Source organism: Tubulanus polymorphus, chromosome 1 (genome assembly GCF_964204645.1).
Source record: "Tubulanus polymorphus chromosome 1, tnTubPoly1.2, whole genome shotgun sequence".
Classification (NCBI taxonomy): Eukaryota; Metazoa; Nemertea; class Palaeonemertea; order Tubulaniformes; family Tubulanidae; genus Tubulanus; species Tubulanus polymorphus.
The window spans coordinates 27,915,534-27,942,262 of record NC_134025.1 but is presented as its reverse complement, the minus strand read 5'-3'; the positions used below and the strand labels follow the sequence as shown (position 1 = coordinate 27,942,262).

General features: G+C 35.9%; 6 protein-coding genes across 10 annotated transcripts; 3 read left to right on the top strand and 3 right to left on the bottom strand.

Moving 5' to 3' along the window:
• Positions 1 to 5: 5 nt before the first annotated feature.
• Positions 6 to 1,228, top strand: LOC141903559 (peroxisomal membrane protein PEX14-like). Its single transcript, XM_074791730.1, has 2 exons — positions 6 to 82; positions 227 to 1,228. The coding sequence occupies exon 2, from the start codon at positions 242 to 244 to the stop codon at positions 1,109 to 1,111; it is 870 nt and encodes a 289-aa protein (XP_074647831.1). The 5' UTR covers positions 6 to 82; positions 227 to 241; the 3' UTR covers positions 1,112 to 1,228.
• LOC141903544 (uncharacterized) lies at positions 1,195 to 7,188 on the bottom strand. 4 transcript variants are annotated; one of them, XM_074791701.1, is made up of 10 exons: positions 7,057 to 7,188; positions 4,602 to 4,721; positions 4,116 to 4,293; positions 3,792 to 3,965; positions 3,329 to 3,570; positions 3,058 to 3,149; positions 2,830 to 2,979; positions 2,581 to 2,745; positions 2,388 to 2,489; positions 1,195 to 2,258 (listed from the first exon to the last, which is right to left on the bottom strand). In XM_074791701.1, exons 2-10 carry the CDS (start codon positions 4,678 to 4,680, stop codon positions 2,073 to 2,075), a joined length of 1,368 nt encoding a protein of 455 aa, XP_074647802.1. In that variant the 5' UTR covers positions 4,681 to 4,721; positions 7,057 to 7,188; the 3' UTR covers positions 1,195 to 2,072. The 4 variants fall into 4 exon arrangements, with proteins under 4 accessions (XP_074647802.1, XP_074647817.1, XP_074647812.1 ...); XM_074791716.1 differs by lacking the exon at positions 7,057 to 7,188 and adding an exon at positions 6,858 to 6,877; XM_074791711.1 differs by lacking the exon at positions 7,057 to 7,188 and adding an exon at positions 6,503 to 6,773.
• An 82-nt stretch (positions 7,189 to 7,270) lies between these two features.
• Positions 7,271 to 12,781, top strand: LOC141904157 (adenosine 3'-phospho 5'-phosphosulfate transporter 1-like). 2 transcript variants are annotated; one of them, XM_074792703.1, is made up of 4 exons: positions 7,551 to 7,591; positions 8,719 to 8,779; positions 10,072 to 10,289; positions 10,404 to 12,781. In XM_074792703.1, the coding sequence occupies exons 3-4, from the start codon at positions 10,103 to 10,105 to the stop codon at positions 11,513 to 11,515; spliced, it is 1,299 nt and encodes a 432-aa protein (XP_074648804.1). In that variant the 5' UTR covers positions 7,551 to 7,591; positions 8,719 to 8,779; positions 10,072 to 10,102; the 3' UTR covers positions 11,516 to 12,781. The 2 variants fall into 2 exon arrangements, with proteins under 2 accessions (XP_074648796.1, XP_074648804.1); XM_074792695.1 differs by lacking the exon at positions 8,719 to 8,779 and having other exon boundaries at positions 7,271 to 7,591.
• A 66-nt stretch (positions 12,782 to 12,847) lies between these two features.
• Positions 12,848 to 13,621, bottom strand: LOC141914826 (glutathione peroxidase 1-like). The gene is made up of 3 exons (XM_074806137.1): positions 13,547 to 13,621; positions 13,254 to 13,445; positions 12,848 to 13,064 (listed from the first exon to the last, which is right to left on the bottom strand). The coding sequence occupies exons 1-3, from the start codon at positions 13,619 to 13,621 to the stop codon at positions 12,876 to 12,878; spliced, it is 456 nt and encodes a 151-aa protein (XP_074662238.1). The 3' UTR covers positions 12,848 to 12,875.
• Positions 13,622 to 14,606: 985 nt separating this feature from the next.
• LOC141899225 (adenylosuccinate synthetase isozyme 1 A-like) lies at positions 14,607 to 19,146 on the top strand. The gene is made up of 13 exons (XM_074785820.1): positions 14,607 to 14,809; positions 15,499 to 15,601; positions 15,736 to 15,849; positions 16,323 to 16,380; positions 16,635 to 16,680; positions 16,767 to 16,828; positions 16,910 to 16,991; positions 17,068 to 17,194; positions 17,293 to 17,447; positions 17,537 to 17,661; positions 17,753 to 17,850; positions 17,930 to 18,079; positions 18,159 to 19,146. The coding sequence occupies exons 1-13, from the start codon at positions 14,642 to 14,644 to the stop codon at positions 18,209 to 18,211; spliced, it is 1,341 nt and encodes a 446-aa protein (XP_074641921.1). The 5' UTR covers positions 14,607 to 14,641; the 3' UTR covers positions 18,212 to 19,146.
• An 88-nt stretch (positions 19,147 to 19,234) lies between these two features.
• Positions 19,235 to 26,689, bottom strand: LOC141898390 (ATP-binding cassette sub-family C member 10-like). The gene is made up of 19 exons (XM_074784652.1): positions 26,566 to 26,689; positions 24,896 to 26,352; positions 24,657 to 24,815; positions 24,349 to 24,576; positions 24,103 to 24,265; positions 23,907 to 24,022; positions 23,572 to 23,823; positions 23,397 to 23,495; positions 23,124 to 23,313; positions 22,530 to 22,766; positions 22,359 to 22,449; positions 22,093 to 22,276; positions 21,700 to 21,915; positions 21,496 to 21,623; positions 21,242 to 21,411; positions 21,005 to 21,165; positions 20,670 to 20,923; positions 20,350 to 20,593; positions 19,235 to 20,065 (listed from the first exon to the last, which is right to left on the bottom strand). The coding sequence occupies exons 2-19, from the start codon at positions 26,342 to 26,344 to the stop codon at positions 19,811 to 19,813; spliced, it is 4,596 nt and encodes a 1,531-aa protein (XP_074640753.1). The 5' UTR covers positions 26,345 to 26,352; positions 26,566 to 26,689; the 3' UTR covers positions 19,235 to 19,810.
• Positions 26,690 to 26,729: the final 40 nt, after the last annotated feature.

Here is a 26,729-nt window from a genome sequence, read left to right as displayed (position 1 = left end):
TTGACGCCAGGTGGTGATGCGGTCGATTTTACTTCAAGGTTTGGAAATATTTTAGGTTTTTGACATTGGCCTCGTTGAAAAGGTAAAATATCGTACAAAATCATAGTGTCTATTCTTTAAACTTATCAACTAGCTTGTTTGATGCCATGGGAAAAGAAAAAAAGATAGTTTGCATTCATATCTTATTTTGAATTTCTATTTTATTCTGAATTTTACTCATTTGCAGATATAACCACCAAAAATGACAGATGTCAAATCCCGAGAGGCTCTCATCAATGCAGCAGTCACATTTCTGCAGAATGACAAAATCATAACTTCCAAACCGTCCGTGAAAAGAGAATTTCTAGTTCGTAAGGGTCTTACAGCAGAAGAGATTGACAAAGTGTTTGAGCGAGTCGGAGAGGTCTCAATTCCTGTGGAGAACAATATATCAGCTACTTCTGTAGTTGAAAAGCGTTCCTGGTTTACGATCATAAAAGATGCCTTAATTTCTGGTTCTATTTTGGTTGGTGGATTATATGCCGTTTACCAGTTTTTAAAGCAGTATTTATTACCGTTTTTATTTGGTCGAAACAATAAACCAGATAAACTGAAGCAAGTCGATCAAAAAGTCACCGAGATTAAAACTTCCGTAGATTCTTCATTTAAACAATTACAGACGACTTTAATAATGATCGAAAAATCTGTCGCTGAACATCAAATAACCATACGTAAATTATCAAACGAAATTGAAAGAAAATCCGGTGCCGAGTCATTTGAAGGTCAGCAAACTATCAATGACATCAAATCTGATTTGAGTTCCGTGAAAGCGCTTCTTTTGGGTAGGAAACAGTTTGCGCCACCTCCGGAAACTAGTCCTATAATCCCTGCCTGGCAAAGAGAAAGAAAAACTGTCTCTAAATCGTCACCTCTTCCATCCGTGTCATCATCATCCAATGAATCCGTAATTCAAGTATCATCTTCATCCTCTACTGATAAATCATCATCATGGTCGAAGTTAGATAGTGATACTAGTGAAATGGAGGTGACGACAAAACAAAACTCTAGCGATATAGAAATCATCGACCAAGATGAAATTACTCCCACTAATGATGAAAATAAAGACTCATAATCTTTAGTTAATAATACAATAAAGCATGCGCGTGTATTATGTTGTACTTTGAAATACTTTCATCTTTAGCTTGAATAAAATCAAATGACAAATTTCGTTAAATGTGTCTTTCTGCATTTATCTTTCAGAGTCTTAAACTACTGTTAACAGTTTTACCAGAACAAGATAACTTCATTTTCCCAGAGAGATTTGCAGATAATAACTTTAGTAATTTTCACTACTGTATACGAATATATCATTTTATTGAAAAATTATATAAAGAAAATCTCATAACACTATATACGGTATTTTGGATGATGGGAGAATTTAAAATGACGACACAATAGATGCAGGACGGCATTATTACATTGCATATTTGATTTGTGATGAGCTAAAAGTGTGGATGATTAAAGAAAGATAAAATTTTTTGATTGAATTACCAATACAGCATTTAACTTTGAAATAGATACAAAACTTTCTTCATTTATAAAAACAGTATAATCACCTTAAGAATTATTAAGTACACTTCGCATGAAAATGATAAAATATTTTAAAATTCTGGTATTGATAGAAATGTATGAATTACATGTATATATTTATGATTGCATACAATAGTATTGAGCAGACATGGGACACATGATCGATAAAATATACAAAACAATAAATTACAAACTCTTATCTACAAAACCTGATAATAAACAATATATTTGTGGTATACAATAATAATTTCTTATCATACCTGTACAAAAGAACTTGGAATAATTGGATGGAATGTTTCTTGCACATGATTTCCATAGGACAATAATACCTTTATATCAGCGAACATTATCCGGTGAAATATAGTTTCTACTCGCGTAAGTAGAACTGATGATATGTATATTTTCAGAGAAAAGTCAAATATCATATCACATCTAATGAATACACATTCGTTTTATATCACTCCAGTGTAGTTCTTCATAGTGAGGTAATTTAAAGTCTTGCTTCACAAAGCTATCGCGCATGAAATAGCATGTATTCGACAATCAATTCTAGTCGCTAGTGAAGAAGATTTTGCTGTACATTTACAGTGCCACTGATGATGGGGACTATTGTCAAAGAATGGTACTGCTGTCGGCCCACCTGTATCACCATTATCAGCTGAACATTGTACACTCATTACAACCATAGTCTAAAATAATCAAAAACAAACCATATCATATGTATATCATATCATAGGTACAGTCTCTACCTCGGCCCATTGAACCATGTCTAAAACACACACTTAATTCATCATTTTAAGAAGCAACTTTTATATTACCTGATAAAAATCTATAGAAGGTGGAAAATATCCAGATATGATTTCTTTCGGTTGTGAATATGCAGTTTGTCCCGTTGAGTTATATTCACATTTTGTTAATCCCTAGGAAGTAAGTTGAAATGTTTTCATGAAAATGCTGAGATACTAACAGATATACAAACAAGACTAAACAACCTCCCTCAATTAAACGTACCATCAAATCTGTTTGAAGATACGTCAAATCTGCAGTTGTTTTGGCTGTAGTCACTTTTAGGGCGTTCATCTCGGAGTTGATAGTCCTAACAGTTTCCTCGAATGTATTCATTCGTTTCAGTAATTCAAATATCCTCTGCTGTAGATTATTATTGTACTTATTTGCCTGTAATTGAATAATGCAACAAAACTTTACCAACTCCCGATTAATCGACTTTTCAAAGCTATGGATGAATTTAACGATAATTACCAGTAGAAGTGCAGTTTCCGCCTTTTGCATATAGACTTTTAAATTTGCCTCCACTTCATGAAGTATAGCTGTATTGTTGGCAACTACTTCTTGGATACTCGAATTACTGCCTAAATCTAATCGCAACATCTTATACTCCAAATATTCCACCTTGCAAAAACAGATACATGTATATAACATTAATACCTTCTTCTCAGTATAAAGTATCCTCTGCGATGAATATCATACCTTGTTTTGCAAGATAGCAATAGTTTCATTAGCCCTTTGGAGTTGTTCCGTAGTCTGGTTTAATGTCTGCAACGCTTGCTGTGCCTCAAACGCTATAATAAATATAAAACATTGTCCTATGTCAATATGTAGTTTCCATTATCTGTCAGAACTAAAATAAATGTATTTTTGGTCAGAGTTATGAATTTGTGAAAGTTCATTACAAGGGATACAATTCTTTAAATAACATTAGTTTTGTCATGAACCAGATTTATTATCAATCAATGCTTACATGGTCCCACATTTTCATTAATGGCTTTTGGTGTTGAAGATGTCGACACAGTTCCAGTGAACAATAATATCACCAGTAATAACAATAACAAAATAAGTAGAAAAACAATCACTAAACATATACAAATAACTCTGATCTGTCCATGCATGCAACTAGCACACGATGAAGAGTCTTTCTGGTCGTGTTCTATGTATTCACTGGCTGATTTCTGAGACACATCGTACAGTGGATTCTCACGTTTCCTGAAGAGCAAAAAAATCACAGATAGTTAATGATTAATAGTTTCATAGTGTAAGTATTGGTAAAATCTGTATAAAAAACACGTGCAGAAAGTGAAACAACAGATCTATAACTTAAGCTATAGAAAGCGACAGACAAACTAATCATGCAACACACACAAAATCTTCTTGACTTTAAAAGGTATGATCATGAGCGAGGGATAACGGCTGTATAAAAAGTGTACCTTGGCCCATCACGGAATATAGTGACATCACTTCCAAATTGCGAGCCGATACGGGAATCATAATTACTATTGAGTGTATTACGCGAAGAAGCAATGGACGGAAGACTTGATACAGGTGGAGGACTGGGCACTGACACATATATATTGTCTGTAGATTCTGAAATACTTGTTAACCTACAAATAACAATACAATCAGTGAATAGACATAGACAGGTATATATAGAAGTGACTGAAGATAAAGAGAAAGCGGCAGTAAATCTAATGTTCATTACAAAGAAAAGAACGTTGTATAGTTATTTACTTGTGGATATTTCAACATCTTACCTCGCTTTATTATTGGTAGCATAAGGCAACTCTTCATAATTATGAGCAGAACTCAGTGGTCGAGATTTAGCCGATACCTGAGGTGGTATGTTGAGGTTTTGAGGTCGTTGCTTTTTCGTCGGCAATGCAGGCCGAGTTTCATTTTGATATACGGGGCCTGAATCATTCAGTTTGAATCCTGAAAGCGAAGATAGCAATGAATCTATGAATTAAGTTTGGTAAATTTAGAAATTTTTTCTTAGGCTAAAAAAGATGATGCCTTGTTTGTTTTTCATAATCAGCAGGTCAATTTTGTAAACTGCAATAAAATTTGTAATCAGCTCATTTCTATAACAGGCAAGTCTGTTATTGTTAGCTTGATCATGATTAAAAAAGTAATGTGTACAGGGTATATATAAGTTGCCGGCCAGGTCAACTTTTAAGAGCAGAAATGAGAAACGAGCAATCATTTTTAGCCTAATCAAAGGCAATGTTTTTCTCACTTACCATGATCTTGAAGATTTTGACCATGATCATCAGCTAAATATGCAGCGTTTAATTTTCCTGGTGACCGTTTGTCAGTCATCTTGAATTCAATCAGTTACTCCAGTCACATGTTTTTCATCGCTAGAAAACAAGTGAGTTCTAATGAACAATAATAAAAAGCGAGTACCCCACAATGTTTAGTATTTAGCCCATAACCTTAAAAATGTTAGTATGCCCTACCCACATGTACACAATGAATGAGTAAGCTAAATGAATTTATGGAAATTCCACCAGGTCAAGTATTGAAAATAACAGGAAATCATGTATTGAAGAATGCTAACGTTTTCTTCTACATCAATATTGACTTCATCAATCACTAAAACATAAAGCTAATCAACTATCCATTCATACATTTACTATATGTATACTATGCGTACTAAAAATCCTGATTACGATAACATCTAACAGGTCCTAATATATATACCTAGAATATTCCCCCTTTTTACAAAATCATTTTGCAACCCTATATTGGGCCAAGGATATAATTTTGATTATTGATTCATTTTATCATGAACTCTATTCAAAATGAGCTCATATTTGAGTCCAATGGTTTTATCAAAAATCTTGATCAGAAAATCTATGCTTAAATGCGCTGAAGAATTTTTTCTAGGCCTAGATTTTAGTTAAGTCGACGATCGAACTGTTCATCGTGGTCCTACCGTAGAAATCATGAGTGCCTTTCAGCTTTGATAAAAATCCTTTCTCCAAAATAACATAACTGATAAATAAATTCGAGAAAATTGCGATCAGTTACTTAATACACAAGCGATAGAGCCATAGGTTTAAATTGAACTATGCGATTAATGCGTAGGTATTTACTGAAGCGGCACAAAAACTACTCAGTACTCGCATTAATACGAAAAACTTGTCTTGTAATGACACACATTGTAAGCGCAGACGTCACTAACTATATTGAATAGATCCTAGAAGTAATCTTTTGATTCCATTTTAGGTCACACTTAGACACGCTACTTAGAAAAATGTGTAAACGATAGGTATTAAAACTAAGAATAACTACTCGCCATAGATAACAAATCAATTTTAAAAAATCCTAGGTCTATCACTTTTTGGTTATAAACTGATAAAATATCTATAGAAAAAAAAATATAGCAGATATCACTATTAGCTACGTCATGTTCAAAACATCAATCTATTCGGAGCTCATTTATAAATTACTTTCTCTAATAATGAATTCTAATTTACTTCTTTCCCTAGCCGTTCAATCCCCATAAATGAATCCTTTCCTTTCTAATTTGATCGTATCATTTCAATATATATCACCATCTAACTGAATGCACTAAGGGTGTAGCAGTAAACAGACGGTGGTTTATTTTCACGATCAGATATTTTCAGTCAGGAATGGGAAGATCATTTAACTGTATAACCGAGAACATTGTACACATGGGTGTTCAAACAGTAGTCACGCCTATTATAGGAATACTTATAAAGGTTAGCCTAGGTTAGGGTTAAGGGGCGTTTCTTTTAGGATGAGCAGAGGATTAGGGTTAGGTTTAGTGCCACCGGTAGGCCTACATGAAAGTGGATACTTTGCCAACATGCGGTATAATTTTGTAATCAATTTTAGGGTGAGAAGAGGGTCAAGGTTCCATTTAGGGCTAGGATTATGGGTATGGTTAGGTTTAAGTGATATATAGTGTTAAAACATTTGCAATGAGCCTTCGTGCTCTAATAACACGCTTCGCCAACATGCTGCTTCAAGTGCACAGTTCTATCCGCCCTATTTTCAATAACTCCTGGAAGTCGCACACCGCAGACAGTGCTCATACACAATTGTGAATTTGGTAAACAATCAGAAAGCAACCCAATTATTTATTCCATATAAACAAGTGTACTGCATGTACCTGCGCACCCGGTCAAGTGTGGCAGGGTTTCGTGCCGTGGCTGGAGTATACCGATGCCATCACAGGTTCAAACCCCTGTTGACGAAGGCCGTGTTTGTGATTCACCCAGCACTGGCAGTGGTTGTCTCCACCAGTGATCTTCGTCGCTCTACGATCCTAGTGTAACTGTGGTACATCAGACACTAAGATTCTTGGTGAAGTTTGTGACTGACATTCGATTCATACATACATGTGACAAAGTGAATAAATAATCAAAATTTGATAAACAAACAAGAACTGACAGTGACATATAGACCTAACTAAAAAATCATGATAAGAATAAGATAGACTGCACTGGAGACGCAAAAATAGCTACTTGGTCAACTTGAATTTGAATAAGTTGATTGAGTTGATATCTTTTATCATGAACCCGGAAGTGACACCACTTCACTTTTGCCTTTTTTTGCACTTGTGTTGGTTTGTACTTACTTTTACTTTCGCTTCTGCCCCACCACAACCACCACGAGTCAAAAGCATAAACAATGCGGGATAACGCTGCAATAAACTAAACTTACCCGCCAAGTATCATTCGAGTTAGCAAGTTAAAACCATACCAAACTCCACAGTCTGCGGCTAGTATTCGGCCCAGGGCAGGCCCACCCAAGTTCAATTTAATTTAATTTTCTGGTATCGAATTGAATTGAATTGTCAAATACGCAATGTAGGTATCTACCTAGACAAACATCCTGTATTGTCGACGAAGAAGGATTTACTGGATACGAATTAACGTTGAGCACGGTTGATTGATTCCAGTTAACGTAGACGTCAACAAACATTCGATTTCCTACTGTCACAATACGGTTGACAGTGCAATGTGTTACCTTAGACGAACATGTTGTATTCATTAATTACTCTCATGGACAATTACACACACGAATCGCTCTGAAATTAGTGCTGGATGAAATCATAAGACGTGCGGTCATTTAGCTGTTTAGCTCGACTACCAAGACATTTATCAATCGATGATTGGTTTGCCTATTTATTGTCCTGTCCATGTTGCAGTTTTGTACATGAAGTGATGCGTTCATTACGTACACCAGAAGTACTGCGGTTAGTATATTTTAAGAATTTTTCATTGGAATATCATATTTCTCTTCTGTCATCAGTTTGCTGTCTTCTTGTTGTTGAAATGATCAATTCTTCCTGGTTAGTCTGAATACTAATGACTGTGGTTTAGTTTCACGATCGGATATTTTCACAAACTACATATTGGCATAAGCCCATCCGATTACAAAAAGCTTACCACCAACGATTAGGTAACTAACTATCTGAATACCAGTCGTTGTTACCGGTTCCCTACAACCATTGTTTGTAGAACGACGGCTAGGTACTGGACTACTTCCTGGTTAGCTAATTTTAATCATATCATTCCATTATATGAACTCTATCTAATACCTGGTCCTATAATTTTGACTGTCATCCAAAATTGTAATGACGCTGCACGATAGTTCAATTTTATTAGATTTTATTTTTAATCTAAATCTTTATTTATTAATATGTTTTCTTTGGGGATGTGTGCAAATAATGACCAGATAACATGCTAAATTTAGATATACGAATAATGTAACAATGTAATGAACAAAAATAGACACAGTAAGATTCTTCACAGGTCAGTCATTAATTGACGCAGTTGTACAATTAGAAATTTCAAAGGTTTATTTGAGACCACAACATGTCAAAGCACCTATTATTGGGTGATCCAAAATCAGCAATACTTTGATTATTCAAACTTAATTTTTTCATATTGATTCAAGTAGAAAAGGTGTTTATGAATATTTCTAAGTATGCATGCGTAATACTTGGATTTTGACCTGTTTAAATTTCTATGAGCAGAATTGACCTATAAAATGCAGGAAGGTTTTTGATTTTTTTCGACTTTGGTGCTGTTTATTATCTCTTCTTACGGTTGGGTATGTTAAGGTTGAATTGGATGAAAGTTTAGTAACTTATGACAATTATGATGTAAATGTAGCAGCACTGTTTTTCAACCCTGTCGTTATTTATAATTGGTGCATCGGGGATTTTTATACAATCTAAGTCTACCAGCTGTCTCTACACAAACTACTAGAAAATATATGTATAACACATATTGGAAACCATTATTACATTACACAGCTTTTGATGGCCTTGTTCTTAACGCAATAAAACATTTTATTTGAGCTTCATTAATTTAACAGGTATGATGAAAATGTTTTTGTGTTGTCCCATAGAAGAAATAAAATTCCAAAAATACTGAAGGTAATTCCTCTAGAACTTTCCCGTAGGTAGATATTTCAGTGTCCAGGGTTACCTTGAAGTAGGATTCACTTGATATTCCTGATTAATATACATCTTTCTCTACAGTTTATACAGGCACCAAATTAGACTCCTTTTCTACCAATACTTCCATAGTAGATCCTATACACATGATGAAAATAATATGTAAGAAGATCCCCAAAAACAAGCATCCTTTACCTGCTTTCTTTTTATAAGAAGATCATTTTCAATTTTTGTTTCCTTAACTTTTTATTTTGTCATAATACCCTTTGAAATAATTGCTAGTTATACATTCTCTACTATATTGTTTGTTTATATTAGCTTGAATCTGTCATATTTTTAGTCTGTTTCAGACTCCATTGTAAATATCAACCTACCCGAGGAACCTAACTTGGATATTCTTAATCTGTGCGTTTATTTCACTCATTTGGATTTATTTGATTTCCTTTATTTGTATTCAATTATTTTCTTTTTTCATCCACCCAATAAATAGTGTAGTGCAGTCTCCAATAGTCTTGATAATCAAAACTTGATAATCAATCGATCTGAGCCCGGAGGTGATATTTCATCTGATCTTAGTACCTTTTCTAAACTTGGATAACATTTATTTGCTAGAACTATCATGAGGGAGTTGATACCATTTTCGAGGAAAAGTAAAAGGCACAGATTTGATTTAAAGTCAAATTATTGGGAGGGGTGTTAGTGCCCCCACTGACATAAATATGCTTTAGGCCAGTATTTATCTGATCTATCATTATTATGCCATAATTACAGAAGTAATAAAAAAAGATCTTGATTTGTGTTATGATGACTACTGAAATACTGCGTAGGGAACGACTATTTTGACAAATTACTGCTAGTTAAATAAACCATTGGGGAAATAGTTTCTGCTCAATTTGCATGTGTACTGATGTAATAGCATCAGAGTCTCCCAGTCTAGAGCTAAGTGCTGTTATTTTGTAAGTATATGTAGATTTTCTGTATGGTTTTATCCAGTTTAGCTTCAGGGTTGGTATTTTTCTATAATCATTCTTATCGAGCATGTTAGAGTGTACACCTGTGATTCTGTATTATTCTGGATGCAATAAACTGAAAAGTGCTGAATATAACATAGCTATGCAATATAAGCTAATTTGCATTATTTATAACGGTTTGCAACCTTCCATTGGAGCTAGAGCTGACAATTATAAAGGAAGTTACCTAAATGTGTTCAGGGTATTGAATAGATGATAGGAGATTTTCATCGATGATGTATTTAGTTTTTTGTATTTCAGGGTTGTGTTTGGGGTAGTTGTTATATTCGTGATGGTCACTTTACCAACATACATCAGTGGTCATTCCAATGATCCGCTTGGTTCATCATGGGCGAGTGGATTGATGGATTTCTGGTTGATGAGACTACTAGTTAATGTTCTAGGCTACATGACACTAATTGGTCCCGTAGCTTTACTTGTGTACTATTTAAAAAAGACCAGATATAACGAACGTGCAGGTGAGAGTAACATTTAAGCGCTGTTTCACAATTCGACTGAAACTTGAATTGATGTTGAATGAAATACTTTAGAGGAGGTCTTGAAAACAGCTTGAATTTGTTTCATTATTTCAGGTCATGGATTTATGGCTAATGCGGTACGTTTGTTCGTATACGGTAACGAAGAAGATGAGGCGACTTTAGCCGAAGAAGGTCAAGTGAATCCTGATACAACTACTCAATCCGTACAACGAACAACTTTACAGAATTCGCTACTTCTCGTCTTCTGTTTCTTCGGACTTCAAGGATCGTACTTAACATGGGGTCTACTTCAAGAGCGTATCATGGCTCGTGAATACGGCGGAACGACAAATAGTCCCGGCGTGCGCTTCAAAAACTCGCAATTCCTCGTATTCATGAATCGTATTTTAGCGTTCGTCGTCGCGTGCGTCGTTATTCTATTGACTCGTCAACCGCGTCATAAAGCTCCGTTATATCGTTACTCGTACAGCTCGTTCTCAAACATCATGAGCAGCTGGTTCCAGTACGAAGCCCTCAAATACGTCAGCTTCCCGACGCAAGTCCTAGCGAAGGCTTCGAAAATTATTCCTGTAATGTTGATGGGCAAAGTCGTGTCGAAGAAAACGTACGACTGGCATGAATATCTAACGGCAATCTTAATCTCAGCCGGTGTTAGCATGTTCTTATTAACCAGTACTGAGAACAAAGGAACGAACACCGTTACAACTTTCAGCGGATTTCTATTGCTGATCGGTTATATGTTATTCGATAGTTTTACATCCAACTGGCAAGGTGAACTATTCAACCAGTATAAAATGTCATCCATTCAGATGATGGCCGGTGTGAATTTATTCTCTGTCCTGTTAACAAGCGTGTCCCTGTTTGAGCAACATGGATTTTTTGATTCAGTCGCCTTCATGGGACGCTACCCCGTATTTTCGCTACACGTGACAGTCCTGTCAATATGTTCAGCAACTGGACAACTGTTCATTTTCTTCACGATATCTCAATTTGGTCCGGTAACCTTTGTAATTATAATGACAATAAGACAAGCTTTTGCTATTTTGTTGTCGTGTTTGATATACCATCACGCCTTAACAATAATAGGTTTATCCGGAGTTCTTATAGTATTTTTTGCCATGTTTTTGCGCATTTACTTTAATTATAAAAAGAAGCAGCTCACAAAGGTCAACAAACCTACTTTAAATTCAAGTCAGAAAGTATGAATAAAATTACTTTTCTGATCAATTTATTATTCAAAACCTGATAAGCCAAAACTGAAATATTTTGTTCCCTAAGATATTGCGGTGAACAGTCAAAGTCAAAGTGAATTTTTTACGTATGAACTTTTGAAAGGTGCTGGTACTTAATCTTCCCAATAAGAGAAGGGTTATCACTGAGTACTTATACGTTATATTTTGCTGTATACTTTATTCTGGAAAATGATCTTTTCGCTGAAATGTTTCTGATGATTCATACTTGTCTCGGCGTAATTAATTTGCGATATGTATTATAGGTTGCAATAGGTTTTCAGTTGAACATATGGTGCCTCCACATCTGGCAATTTATTGTTCATCTCATAAAGTCTTTCTAAAGTCGATTGATGCCATCGTTGATTGTTATCAATTTAATGCCAACGTGGAGAGTTTCCACTGTAGAAATTGTCCACACATTCACCGGGGGTAAAAACTGAACTGTAGCGAATATTTGATTGGAAAAGTAAAACACATATCCTGTTATATATAATCACAAAAAGGGTATCATATACAAAGTTTAATTTATGGTCAATTGAGCTATAAAATAGATTTGGTGTTGGGGATGTATAATATAATTATTTATTCTAGAATGATTTTGAAAATATTATAAAGGTCTACAGACAGATTTCATAAAGATTTCTTCATCAAAATGGTTTACGACGGATCATAACTGTCTGATTGTATTAACAATGTGCTTATAGAAAAAATTGTAATATTTTACATTTTGTTTTATTAACAAAGTTTACGAAAAAGGTTAAAAATAATGATGAACATACAAGGTGTACTTATTTATCACCAAATTTGAGCAACGGTCGCAAGAATTTGTAAAAATGGTTTTACATTACAAGATAAACCTCATCAATACACTTTGTCAATACACTTGTCTAGCCATCTAACCCGATGGAGATTACTATATAGTCTAGTACTTAGGCGATAAGCTAAGACATAATTCTTGTCCATGTAAAAAATCAATGAAAAAGGTTCATTTTAGCAAAATTTGGTTTTACTGTATCCCTGCAAAATTATTAAGTTTAAAAAGCCTTATTTACTGATGAATCGTTTAAAATAGCAGTGTAATTTTACTGATGATCAAATATTTTGGAATCTCATAGTTTTTTTTTCCTTTTTGCATTTCATCTTTTTAGGGTTGGGTTTTGTCGGATAAAAGTTATTCATAGTCTTCCATGTAATCCGAGCTCATGTATTGAGTATTGATGTTGTATTGAAATTGACTGTTAAGACAATAAATATTTTATTGAAAATATTTTTAAAGGTAATTCCGTTGTATATCATTGATTTTATGAAAAAATATCCGCCGGTGAATCTGAATCTAATACATCTTATTCCGACAAATCTTCGAAGGTTCCACTTTCTGGGCGAGTTGTCGTATGTCTTCAATCAGAGCCGATGTTTGGAATTTGCTGCTGAATCTTTTTTGCGGTCGGCCATCGGGATCGATCAAAAACTTCTCAAAATTCCAAGCTATATCGGATCTCGTCACCGGGTTCCATGTTATATTCTGAAATTCAGAATTGAGGAGGAATTCCAGAGAAATAGACGAGGTTTAAGTTAAACATGTTTTATCAGCATTATCATATGAAAATTGACTTATAAAACGTATAGAGACGCGCTTATAATCATTTCAAAGTGGAATTGACCTTGCCACTTAAAAACATGTGCACAATTTTCTCTAGGTATATTGAATTACCTGCGCATCTGTCATTGACATCGGATCGTCGTTTGGTAAAGGAATTGATTCGCGGAGAAATTTAAAAACGGCGTTGCATTTCGATCCATTGACGTCCACTAACTCGAATATTTTGAAATTTGGTTCGAAATCGTTTCCTGGTCGCACATATTTCATAATGTTCAGCATTTCAACTTCTGTTGTAAAGTTATTCTGCAATCACAAACCAATTCATTTTCATCGGATAATCAAAACACCTTTAACCGAACTTTGATATAAAAATATTTCGATGTTATACTAGATATAATATGTACCTGATGTCCAAATTGATTGCATGGAAAAGCTAAAATAACAAGTTTATCTGCAAATCTAAGGATCATCTCGTTCATTTGTTTCATTTCCCTCGCTGCTGACCTGTCCCCGACGGCTATATTTACAACAAGAATTACTTTATTGCGGTATCTTGATAACGAAACGCTGTCTCCATCGAGTGTCGTAACCTCATAGTCGAATAATGTTTTTACAGGCGTAGGTTTCTGTAATGGCAGCGTAATTTTAGAAGTTCCAATACCAGACATTGTTTTTCGCTAGTAAGTCACACAGCTACTGTATCGGGCAGTATAGAATTTTCAGTATGAAATCAAGGACAAAGCTTTCACAATACTGGTCACAATAAACCCCATGGCTGTTCATACAAACAATACAAAGCAGTGACCACTCAGGTGTCTTTTATTCAAACGCGTCTTAATGAAAATTACACTTAGACAAGTTTTCGCAAAGCGTTTTGTGGTCATGCTAGACGTTTCGAGTTTATTACATTACCGGTAGTTACGTGGGACTCATGGACTCTATACCTAGCTGATGATGTCAAAAATAACGCTGTTACTACGAGTCCATGATGGCCTCGTATGACCGTCCGCAGCCCAGTCCACTTGGGAGGAACTCTTCCAGTCAAACTGCAGTTGGCCAATCTGTTGAGGGGTAAAGACTCCAACAGGTCCTCAGGGAGGGAGTGAGTTCCTGGAGAGTCAAGAAAATTACTTATTAACGACGCCAGCGCCGGCGGGCACCAGGCCGCATGAAATCATGGATTTTCTGGCCCGGTTTTCTTAAGAAAATCCTACATACAAATAGATCTATTTTGAAAGAATTGTCTGCCGTGCTGTGTATTTCTTTTGTGTATTATTTTCCAGAGAGCCATTCTACGCGATGAGATTTTTTGATCCCGGGCACTGAGTTATTTACTCCGGCGCTGTGAAATCGGAGCCAACCGGAACGTAGTCCGAATTTTACCCTGGAAAGCGATGTTCATTATTATAACCGCTACAATATTTCAATTTTGTTCTTACAATCTAATACAGCCGACAGTCAACAATTTCATCACCCGCGCATGCGTTGGCGGCGTTGATATGGCGGCTGAGGTCAGTTCGAACGGTTTTTCTCCTGCAAGTAAAAGACCGAAAATGCAGAAGAGGGCGAGTGCCACGGTTGTTTTAGGTGCTCAGTGGGGAGACGAAGGAAAGGGTAAATTAGTCGATCTAATCGCGACCAAAGCAGATGTGATTTGTCGATGTCAGGTAAGCTTTTTTCATCACCAATTCCGAGTGCACTGCATTCAAGGTCAGCGCCATCTATCTACGTACTCTAACTAGTTAGCTTGTAAGAAGTGCTTTAGACCCATTTGATCTTAGATTATTATAAACAGACAGTAAACTAATCTTTATTCTTCGTCAAAAAATTATTAAAATTATTAAAATGATTGGTGGAATCATGGAATGTAGGCCTAGTCTTCAAAAGATTGAACGTTTTGTGAAGTTGTTGAGCCTTCTCTTCTTGTCACCGTCAGTTAAACCTGGAGAGTCTTCGAGCTCTAACAGAGATGGTTCACTCATAGAAAGTGCATCGTCTCCACACTCTCAACTTATGGAACAGGATTGAGCTCCGTTATATAGAATATGTAAAGATTCAAATTACATGTATTTGGAATAGACTCCAATTATTAGATAGACATTAACCTGTCATTACAGGTCAGGCTGTTTGCTCGCTCATGTGTGATAGGATTTTATAGACCACTACTATGCCTTAAGAATTTCTAATAAATTATAAAAAGTTACCGGTAGACATATCAAGCCGCTTCAAAGATCATCAAAGTCTCGTTATTTTGGTCTACCTCTGTGAATCACGACATTTCAAATCTTGATAGAACAAATTTATTCATTTCGAATAACTTCAGAAAATTGTAAATCATATTTGACAAAATTTTCAGGGTGGTAACAATGCGGGACATACAGTTGTGGCTAATGGGATGACTTATGACTTCCATTTGTTGCCAAGTGGAGTCATCAACCCAAAAAGCATGTCCGTTATTGGTATGTACTTTAATCAATATCATTCATACACGAATCCAATGTCATAATGATTATTTATCGATTGTGTTTATTTACGCATTTACAGTAAACAGCTATTTGTATGTGTTGAATGAATGATTAGATGCTGTTTTCAGGTAATGGAGTAGTGATTCATCTGCCCGGATTATTCGATGAAATCGCTAAAGTTGAAGGCAAAGGAATGACAGATCTTAAAAATCGACTGATGATATCCAGCCGTGCACATTTGGGTAAGTTTAGCGTTAATGTCTGGATATTTCAGTTGTAATGTGGAGAAAATCATCATTCATTCGCGGATACCAAAAACCAACGATGAAAACAGATGGTATGAAATAACTACTGTTTGAATGGTGATGAATTTCATTAATATTCATTGTATTTCTAATGAATAATGTTTTGATTATCACAAATGGACCATGTGTTGACAGTAGGTACTATTCCCTGCCACTCAAGTTACTAACAGACAGTATTCACACACTGCAATACTGTATATTACACAATACTGCCTTTTTTACAATAAATCCTCAAACATATACTTATACATATATACAGTTAGAAATTTGGAATTAGAAGTTCATTGATTATTCTAAAATCCCATTTTTTAAAGTCAAGTGATTTATGAACGTGGATAAACATTTCATTTGAATTGTATTAGAAAGTATTTAAATTATTAAGAAATTCTTCCCATTATGTTTATTTCTAGTGTTTGACTTCCATCAAGCGGTAGATGGTTTCCAGGAAGTTGGTAGGGGATCCAAACTGTAAGTGATATACATTTACAACTAAGAACCTTTTAAAACAAACCACTGTTTAATGTATGTATGTATATTTGTATATTTATTTTATTATTGTGACATGTAGTTATAAGTCTTCTTTACCAAAACATAATGTATACATTTCAACACTACCCAGCCCTCAACGGGCTTATAAGTCACCAGATTTATTTATAAATATATGCAAGTGGCACTGTAAGTACTTAATATTTATATTGTTCCGTTGTTTTCCTCAATTTCAGTATTGGTACAACAAAGAAAGGGATTGGCCCTACTTACTCATCTAAAGTAAATGTCTTGAATAACATATCAGTATTGTATTTACTCATAATTGGAACCCGTTAATTGTATGATTGATTATATCTCCTTTCTAGGCCACTCGTAATGGATTGAGAGTTATTGATTTAGTTTCTGATTTCGATACGTTTAAAGAAAAGTAAGTGCAATTACTTAAACCTAATCCATATTGAATTAGTATTAAAAAACAGTTCGAAGCAATACTTCATCTTTGTTACAGATATTTGACACTTGCCAATCAGTACCGAATTATGTACCCTGGTCTAGAAATCAAGACTGAAGATGAACTCGAAAAACTTAGGGTATGGAACTGTTAAAAATCTGATTTTGTTTAAAAAAGCTAGTAGGTTTTTTAAGCATTGATTTTTTCATGCACAGGAATATCAGAAGTTGATTAAACCAATGGTCTGTGATACTATCAGCTATATGCACAAAGTTCTTCAGAATCCAGATACCAACATTCTTATAGAAGGCGCAAATGCTACTATGTTAGACATTGATTTCGGTAAGTTCTGAGGCCGTACTCAATACTACATTGTATATTTAATTCCGGCCCAAGGAATACTTTAATGCGGTCTATTGAAACATGAATTATTATTTCAGGAACCTATCCATTCGTGACGTCGTCATCTTGTAGTATAGGCGGTGTATGTACAGGTTTAGGTATTCCTCCTCACGTTATCGGCGATGTTTACGGTGTAGTGAAAGCTTATACGACTCGTGTCGGGGGTGGTGCTTTCCCTACTGAATTAACTAATGTAAGTTCAACGACAAACTGATTTTTTATGTACAATCATGAGCTTCCTGGGTGCCAAAGGGTTAAAACAATTGGGATGTTTTATTAAAGGATCTAGGCAGAGAATTACAGGAAAGAGGACATGAATATGGCACGACGACAGGCCGAAAGCGGCGTTGCGGTTGGTTGGATGTATTCATGTTGAGATATTCATGCATGATCAATGGTTTCACCGCGTAAGTTATTGATCTTCTATGTAGAAGATGTAATTGTGTTGGCTCGGTAATTATGCAGCGTTACTCTGAAGCCTGTTGTATTATCCTTCAGTTTGGCGTTGTTAAAACTTGACATCTTGGATACATTTGAAGAAGTGAAAATAGGCATTGGTTATCTGAAAGACGGAAAGAAAATTGAAGATTTTCCAGGTATTGAGTTGATAGACTGTTATCTATGGATAGAGAGTAAGCTACAGTGTATTGAGAATGTTTTTGAATTTCGTTGTAGCTCATCAGAATGATCTCGACGATGTAACTATTGAATATATCACGTGTCCCGGATGGAAAACGTCGACGGAGAGTGCTCGTAAATTCGATGATTTACCCGTCAATGCACAAAATTACATACGAACTGTTGAGAAAGTTATTAACGTACCAGGTAAATATTTGTAAACAAGATCAAGTATAGCGGATATAGATGATGAAAATATTGATAATGATTATCTATAATTTTTCAGTGAAATGGGTTGGAGTTGGACAAGCTAGAGATTGTATAATCGAAATGTTTTAATGATCTCAGCGTTGTAGATGACATTTCTTCCATGAACACGTGTTTCCTTTTAAACCAGTCTTGCCGAATTGAGATGTGCATCCAGGTTAAAACTAATCCTGCAAGTTTTATGTAATTACATCACTATTTATCGATTTATTGTTTTTAATCAAAATTAATAAATGATGTGTTAAAATTCTACGCCATATGTTTCAATCAAAAATTAATTTGACCTATATTTTCTCGTTAAATTATGAATATATGGAATGTAAAGTTATAAGCAAATTACCGAGTTGTTTTAATCCGCTAATGTCCTTTTATTCGTAATTTTATTTTTCCAAAAACCTCTGTTGAAATGAATTGTAAATGTCAAATGAATGTTGAATGTCAAATCATGTACATATATATTTTCTATGCCCCTGCAATTAGTTAAATTATGCCCTACCCATTTGTACCAAAGTTTAGTTTTTCACTGCACCGAACTGCTTAAGTTTGATTTCTTCTAAATTTTGGATTTTCAGTATTATTTCCCTTTATTGCGTTTACTAGTAAAATACACAATGGTTATTCTGGTTGACTTCGTTCTGTACTGTAATATTTGTAGAGATTTATTTGACTATCATGTTCAATTGATAACTCTCATGATTCCAGAAAATTTCCTAGTTGATTGTGTAGTTTGCCACTTAGAATTAACTAGTCTACCAATGTTTCGCATTAGACAGTTCTTTTCTGTGATTTATTGACATGTAAATGAAGTGGTGCAATTATAGAATGTGTTAAAATAAGTAGGAGCTACGAACAATGATAATGTATTTTTATATGCATGTGGGCACGAGTTCATCATTACCGGTACTTAGGAAGACATCAACAGAAGATTTTGATTGTGGTGTAAATTCAAGGATTGTTTTTAGAAGGCTGTGGTAATAAATTAATAAATATGAACCTAAAACTGTTCATTTCTCTGTTGGCATACTTGGTTTTGAGTCATTGGATACTGTTGTTGATGAACGAATACAGGATGGGAGATCAATCGAGAAACAAGAGTTCTTTGAGTTTTAAAGGAAGACACCTTATTATTCAATCAAGTACAAAACTAGAAGAAAACTACAGCTATGGGCTGCGAATCCATTTCAAATAACAGATTCTACAAAACCTTAAATCGCGATACACATTGACAGTTGCATGAAGTTGTATACTAACCATTAAAACGAGATCAAAAATCTGCTTAAGCAATAGATAAAAGTAAAACTAAAAACATTGTACTTGTACATGTGTATTATCAATTACATCATACAAGTCAATAAGCAAAACAAATAAATATAAAAAATATTGTAATTTTGAAGGGGTTTTAAGAGAGTCGTTAATAAGCATTGCATAAACTCTCAATTACATAAGATGTAAAGTTACTGGCATGTTTTGTTACACTAAGGATTAATTTTACTACATTGGCAGGAAAACTTATTGAAAGCCCCAGTTGTACGTACAATTTTGCACATATCCCACAACCTTAGCACATAATGTGGTGAACATGAGAAATAATAATCAAATTACACAACGAAGAAACGAATCATTCAATAAACAGTCCATGTGTCCTCTATGAAAAATCAGTTTGTGCGTTATTTAATCATGCTCTCCAGTTTCTCGCACTAAACTGTTAAATACAGAGGAAGTTCGCTGTAGAAGAACACTAGGAGGTGCAAATTCCACAACGCGTCCTTTATCCATCACAATCACTCGATCATAATCCATTATCGTCTGAATTCTATGAGCGATTGTCAGAACTGTTTTATCGCTGAATGCTGTACGAATTGTTTGTTGAATCCACGAATCTGTTTCGTTGTCGACGCTTGCAGTAGCTTCATCCATACATAGAATCTATTATAGATACAAATCAAATGTTAGGCACAGAGTTACGGTAACCGAAAACCCATAGATAACAATAAAAGCCTCATTTACCAATGAGTAAAAACAGTTTTAACACGGTTTCGGGATCATTGCCCTCATCAGGTGAATACAAATGAATCAAAATGGATAAAACTACAGATCTACACATATATACACAAGTGTAGGCACTCATAATTTTACAACCCTTGTTGGATATAAACTATTTTTACTCAATACGATTTTGGCAGGATGCGAAAGAATAATCGATGAAATACCTTGGCTTGACGCAGCAAAGCTCTCGCGAGGCAAAGAAGTTGACGTTGACCGACTGAGAAATTGCGTCCATGCTCTTCAACATCGGCCATCAATCCTCCGAGGTGTCGAACGGCATCTAACATATGACACTTATCGAGAACGTCCAATATCTCATTGTCGGAGTATTCATCCGTCGGATCGAGATTCTCACGCACGCTGCCGCAAAATAGGAATGGATCTTGCGGAATGATCGCGAGTCGACTCCTTAAAAATGATACATATCAGTTTAACATTTACTATCTATGAGTAATTCGACGTAAATGAATAGTTGAATACGAACCTCAGATCTTTGAGACCGAGATGTGACACGTTCAATCCATCGATCGTCACCCAACCACTTCTCACATCGATCATACGATACAACGTTAAAAACAAACTCGACTTCCCCGACCCGGTTCGGCCGATGATTCCGACTTTTTCCGCCGGTTTCGTCTCAAACGTGACGTCGATCAACGCATCGGTCAATTCGGGTCTATATTTCAGATACACGTGTTCAAACGATACACCTCCTTGTAACGGCCAGAAAGGAGGAGCCTGAAAAAGTTAGCGCATCGGGTTAAACAAAATACACGTATCTCGTTCAAGGCGGATTACCCAATGATTAGATAAACTTACATTGAGAATTCCATCTTGTTTCTCTACGGGAACGTTATCAGTATATTGTTTAGCGCGTTCCATGCTGACCATTTGTTTCTCCGTTTCGGAAAAAAATGTAACCACACCACTCAACAATCCGGTTATCGTTAACGCGTAGGATATCGCCAAACCGACCAAACCTTCAAGTTCATTAACAAACTGTTTGAATTCTTAATTCTTTAGTTCATGAAATCGAAATCGGTTTCAAATACTAACCTGGATCAACGGAATGGAAATGGTGCTCGAGCATAGCTATAACGGCAACACCTGTCACCATAGCAACACCGATCAATTGCAAACACATGCCGAACCACTGATCGGCTAAAAGACCCGAATATCTGGCACGCTGATTTCTGTCCAGATTCAACAGGTTTTTAACTTGAAATCTACAAAATAAAGTTTCAATTTTTCAAGACTCCAAACTAGGTTGGTTTCATAACATAAAACATACATTTATCATACTCCGGTACCTTTTGTTCTGTCTAAATGCACGTATTGTACTTAGTCCATTGACAGTCTCTGAGAAATGTGCATATACTGGCGATAGAGAGACACTTGTCAGTCGTTTCATTTCACGAGATGTATGTCGATAATATCTCTGAAATATGATCAGTACATTTTAGGACATCTATTTCATACCAACTGAGCAAGAGAATATTCTCACACTAAAATACCTGTATAATGTAATAGAGAGCTCCTAGTGGCACTAACAGAATGAGGAACCACGGCAAACCATAACACGTGATAACTACTGTACCCAACAATCCATATGTTTGGGCAAGTAAAATGTTTAACATGAATGGTAGACTATCATCGATACCATAAACGTCGGTTGAGAATCTATTGATTATGCGTCCGAGTGGTGTAGTATCGAAGAACTTCATCGGAGCCTGAAAAATACGATATAAAGGCTGGAATCAAAGCCATTCTGTCAAACAGTACTCGAGTTAATAGGTTTCTTCTGTTGATGTTGATAGGAAGATTAAAGCAAGGATTATCATCACTGCTCGGCGGGGAAAGACGTAAATAAAGATTGACTAATTGAGCATTATTCGTATCGTTTTTACCTTCAAGATACTCATTAATAATTTAGAATGAATTATTTTAGCAGCTACGATTCCGCCGTAAGCAAACAGGAAAGCGCGTATGAAAGTAAACACAGTATTTGAGCCAGCAAGAATACCATACACAGTTAGATAGAATGCGACGTTGTCATTTGCTTCAGTAATATTCGTCCATGGCAGTGAATTCCTACGAAAATACAGAATTAAGGAAACACTTACGTTCAATTGTTTAAGCCACGAGGGTTTATAAGAATGTAATCGGTACTTACAAGAGGGAATAGCTATAAGTTGAATTGTCATGTGAATGATGGGAATGTGAAATCCAATACGATAACCACCAATCATTTATATTTCTTGAACCTGAAATTCGTTGTAGAGACAGACAAGCATTAAAACAAATGGTTGATGATTTCGATCAGCAATCAGAAATATTGCGATACCTTGCATGAGAAGTAATGACAGTAGAACAAGCGGTGATAAACATTTTCCCACAGCCTTCCAGTATGCTCTATAGACATGGAGTTGTACGACACCGGACTCTCTTTCTTCTTCTTGCATTAACGAAGGTGCTTCGCTAGGTTTAACAAGATTCTCTTCGTCATGAGAATAAACATCTTCCTCTTCAAGTAATTTCAATTCCTTAATCACAGTACTGCCGAATACTTGACTCGGTGACCCTGAAAAATTATAAATTTAGAAATAGTTAAAATGGGCTACATACATCAGTGGAAAAAAACACTTTAATCAATGTCAATAATTAAAATTGATTGTCAAAATGAAGCTACACTTTATCTTAGTTTCTGAAACATAGCTTCTGCTAATGCACTATGAGTTTCTCATCATTCCACCTACTAATGATGGCTCTTGTAGCCCACAGCCAAAACATTGTGGTTTCATCCTAATGAATCTCTTAAGTCTAATCACATAAAATTCTATTGTGGGACTTTTTCATTTATCCCTCTTATACACATGCAATTCAATCATCTCAGAACAGGAAAACTTCTTCATTCTAGTAAGCTATTTCGTGTTCATACCAGTTTGAACGATAGTTCCATTATTCATGATGACGATCATATCGGCTTGATGCAGTAGATATGTGTGATGAGTGCACAGAATACGAGTTTTATCCCGCAATAATCCCATAATACAAAACTCATAAATATGCTGAGCTACGTGCGCATCAACTGCTGCGAATGGATCGTCCAATAGATAAATATCTTTATCCTACAGAAAAACAAACAAAATTTTACACTGATTCCAAGTTTAGTCGTATATATTGAAAAAACTAAAGGACAATGAATTCATACCTGATACACTGCTCTTGCTAATGAGATTCGTGCTTTTTGTCCACCACTTAATGTGACTCCATTCTCTCCGACTTCAGTCTTATCTCCAGCTGGGAATATCTTAAAATTACAGACAATCGATCACCTTTTTTGCTTCTTTTATTCAAAAGATAAATGAAACTAGTTCAATCCTTACTTTCAGATCATCGATGAGGGCACACGCTTGTATAACATTCTCGTATCTCTTTCTATTGAAGTCTCGTCCGAATAGAATATTATCGCGTATCGTAGCGTGTTGTATCCACGACTCCTGTCCCACAAAACCAAATCCATTGTTCAGATTAGCCACGGTTATACTACCATCTACGCGTCTCATCTCCGACAATATGGCGGACAACAAGGAACTCTTCCCCGAACCAACTTTACCGATAATTCCAATCAGTTCTCCCTAGATAAAGTAAGACAAAATTATCAGAATCCACTAGCTCTACCCGGTACACACACAGGATATAAATATACACTTGCACCTACCCTGTGAATATTCAGGTTGATATTACTAAGTTTTTGGCTAATTTCTGCGTTGTCCCTTTGACGGTTCCAAGTAAATACTGCATTTCTAATGTTTACCATTTTACTCAGTTGCAAATCTGCATAAAACAAAACAGTCATCAAAATCTGCAGGTTTTCTAATAATAACATGATTATTTTCAGGACAATAAGACATTACTGTGTGCAGTGTTATAATACTGTTTCCAATCGTTTTCTTCTAACATCATGAACTGCTCGAGACGTTTCAATGACACCCACGATTCCATTAAACCATTAATAACCCAAGGAAATGCATTCAGTGGCATCATTAACATATTAAACAATGCCAAACTAGTAAACACCTGAAAATATTATTCCATCCATAAGAAAACTGAAAATGCAGAAAACGAACTCTTAAGTAATAAATGAGGTACAGGGAACCTACTTTAGCAGCAGTGAGTTGATTCCCCATCAAAGCGTAAGTAGTGAATGTTAGTATTGAGATTAAAACGGGCGTTGCAGCCCAGAAATACACGCATAAAGCATCGAGATATTTCCTTCCTTTCAGACTCGATAATTCGGCAGATCTTATTCTTCCGATCTTCTTCATGAAATAATCTTCCATCGTGTAATATTTAACGACGCGAATTCCGGATAAAATTTCATTCATCAACTATAAAACATCCAAAGCCAATATCATTAAAAAGTTCATAAAATGGAACTACATTTAATCAAAAAGTCTTTGCGACTTACCTGGACTCTAGAGTCTTTTTGTCCCATCATTTCTTTACTGAGTTTAGCAATCTTCACAGCAATTACCTTGTTGATCGGTATGAGAAGTACAGCGACCCCTAATCCAGCGAGAAATGCCAGACCAACTTGTTTATAGAGTAGATACAATGACACGGCCAACTGGAAACACAAATTAAAAGAAAAATTCTGAATAAATCTAAAGAGCAAGTTTATCTTTTTCATCTTCATTGCGCACATACCTGAAATGGTAGACTCCAAAATTGATGGAAACTAGGACAGAAGTTGACAACTCTGTCGGTGTCAGTGCTCATGAAGTTCACGACCTCACCACTGTTAAATTCTCCCAGCGTCACGCTATTCACGGACAACGTTTTGTGGTAAACAGCTGAAATCAAAGCAGCGCGAATCTTCAAACCGACAACGTTTACGTAATAATTGAAATGACTTCCGCAAAGAGCAGTGACAAGCGTGGACGCGAACATTGCACCAGCGTAATAATATCCATGTATTACCGGCTCGTTTCTATTCTCGATGTAAGATACGAGTAAATTAAGTAACAACGGTCCCGCGAAGCCGGCTATATCCGCCATCAGTTTCAATAAACCTATTACGTAATACTCCCATCCGAAAGCTTTATGCAGAGCGTGTAGAATCGTAGGTCGTTTCGAATCGGGCGATGTTCCTCGTTTAGTCTTTCTACGTCTGTCGGTATCATTGACGAGAATATCGTACGGATCGGTGTTCAAACTGTTCACCGGTGCAGCTGTTATATCTTCATTTTCATCGGTAGAAGTGGCGTCAGTATTCGCACAATTCCTCGCTCCGATTAAGAACCACATGAATCTCTCCCTCACGTATTTCGTTCGTAGTAATCTCGGCATAAAAAACGTATCGTCGCAACTTTCGAGGTTCCGAGCGGCGCCTTTTTTCAACAGCGGTTTCACGTAACAAAAGAACAAACGACTGAAGAAGTTATTTTTGTCATACGCGACGCCGATGTGACGTTCGGTCGCGCGTTCGAACGAACCGTAATCGATCCAAGCTCCCGTCGACGACAGTAAATTCTCATTTTCTAATCCGAGAAGCCGACCTTCGACGTCGCGAGTTAAAGCGCCCGAACACGGAAGAAGAGAACCGACGAAAAGTAAGTGTAAAAACGATTCGATATAAATAACGTATTCGTTGACGGAATTTGTCATGCCTTCGATTTGTAATCTGATGATTGTTTGCAGGCGAATGAAAATGGCGGCTAAAACGAGTAAATACGAGACTACAAGACAAAACGGTCCTTGCAGCGGACACTGAAATGCAGCCATAGACGCAAATTGCCATAAATAAGTTAAATGCGCTAACCAGCACAAACTGGTCGTCACAGCAGTGACTATATCGACGATGTACACATCCGAATGCAACCATAAATACAGAAGTAGACATTTAATCAATGGAATGAGGCTTAAAAGACCAGATATAACCAATCGGAAATAAAGTATGGGTATTGTCGGCGCTACTCCGATGAGTAGACTCTTTAACTGATGGAATTTGATCGCGTACACAATACTGACGATACACAGGATCAAGTGAGTCGTCGACGTGAATGCCATTTGCTCGAAACAATGACTAAAATCATTTTCACGCCAGGGCGTGAAAGCGGCGGAGCCGCAAAACACCGTCCAGTTCCAACCGGTCATCTTCAATTCTGCAAACAGATGTACAGATAAGTTTAAACGAACAAAGGGAACAAGGGCGATGATGGTGATTGTAGGCTTTCATCAATATCCTTATTTACAGAATGAGAATGAATATTTAAATAATTGAATTGATTTGAATTGCTTTTTGGAGTGGAATAAAAGAAGTTAAACCGTTCAATCAGCTCTCATTATCAAAATGATTATGAAATGAAAATTATTACCATGTAACGTTTGATTTACATTTCATGGCTATCTTGAATTACAAACGCACCAATAAACTGGTAGATTTTTGGGATAGAATCAAGTCATTTTGACAAGTAAGTAGCTGTCATCTGGTACCTGCTCACTAACCGTATAGTGGCGCCGCCTGTAGTTCTCTGGAGTA

Coding starts and splice junctions, on each gene's coding strand:
- LOC141903559 (XM_074791730.1), top strand. CDS start 242: ATGACAGATGTCAAATCCCGAGAGGCTCTCATCAATGCAGCAGTCACA.
- LOC141903544 (XM_074791701.1), bottom strand. CDS start 4,680: ATGACTGACAAACGGTCACCAGGAAAATTAAACGCTGCATATTTAGCT. Junction 3,571..3,791: donor ATATTCCGTGATGGGCCAAG/GTACACTTTTTA, acceptor TTTGCTCTTCAG/GAAACGTGAGAATCCACTGT. Junction 2,490..2,580: donor ATCTTCAAACAGATTTGATG/GTACGTTTAATT, acceptor CTTACTTCCTAG/GGATTAACAAAATGTGAATA.
- LOC141904157 (XM_074792695.1), top strand. CDS start 7,560: ATGCGTTCATTACGTACACCAGAAGTACTGCG. Junction 7,592..10,071: donor CGTACACCAGAAGTACTGCG/GTTAGTATATTT, acceptor TTTGTATTTCAG/GGTTGTGTTTGGGGTAGTTG. Junction 10,290..10,403: donor CAGATATAACGAACGTGCAG/GTGAGAGTAACA, acceptor TCATTATTTCAG/GTCATGGATTTATGGCTAAT.
- LOC141914826 (XM_074806137.1), bottom strand. CDS start 13,621: ATGAACGAGATGATCCTTAGATTTGCAGATAAACTTGTTATTTTAGCT. Junction 13,446..13,546: donor GCAATCAATTTGGACATCAG/GTACATATTATA, acceptor TTGTGATTGCAG/AATAACTTTACAACAGAAGT. Junction 13,065..13,253: donor TGTCAATGACAGATGCGCAG/GTAATTCAATAT, acceptor TCTGAATTTCAG/AATATAACATGGAACCCGGT.
- LOC141899225 (XM_074785820.1), top strand. CDS start 14,642: ATGGCGGCTGAGGTCAGTTCGAACGGTTTTTCTCCTGCAAGTAAAAGA. Junction 15,602..15,735: donor AAAAAGCATGTCCGTTATTG/GTATGTACTTTA, acceptor TGCTGTTTTCAG/GTAATGGAGTAGTGATTCAT. Junction 17,851..17,929: donor GAAAATTGAAGATTTTCCAG/GTATTGAGTTGA, acceptor ATTTCGTTGTAG/CTCATCAGAATGATCTCGAC.
- LOC141898390 (XM_074784652.1), bottom strand. CDS start 26,344: ATGACCGGTTGGAACTGGACGGTGTTTTGCGGCTCCGCCGCTTTCACG. Junction 23,496..23,571: donor CCCTCATCGATGATCTGAAA/GTAAGGATTGAA, acceptor TGTAATTTTAAG/ATATTCCCAGCTGGAGATAA. Junction 22,767..23,123: donor TGGAACTATCGTTCAAACTG/GTATGAACACGA, acceptor ATAATTTTTCAG/GGTCACCGAGTCAAGTATTC.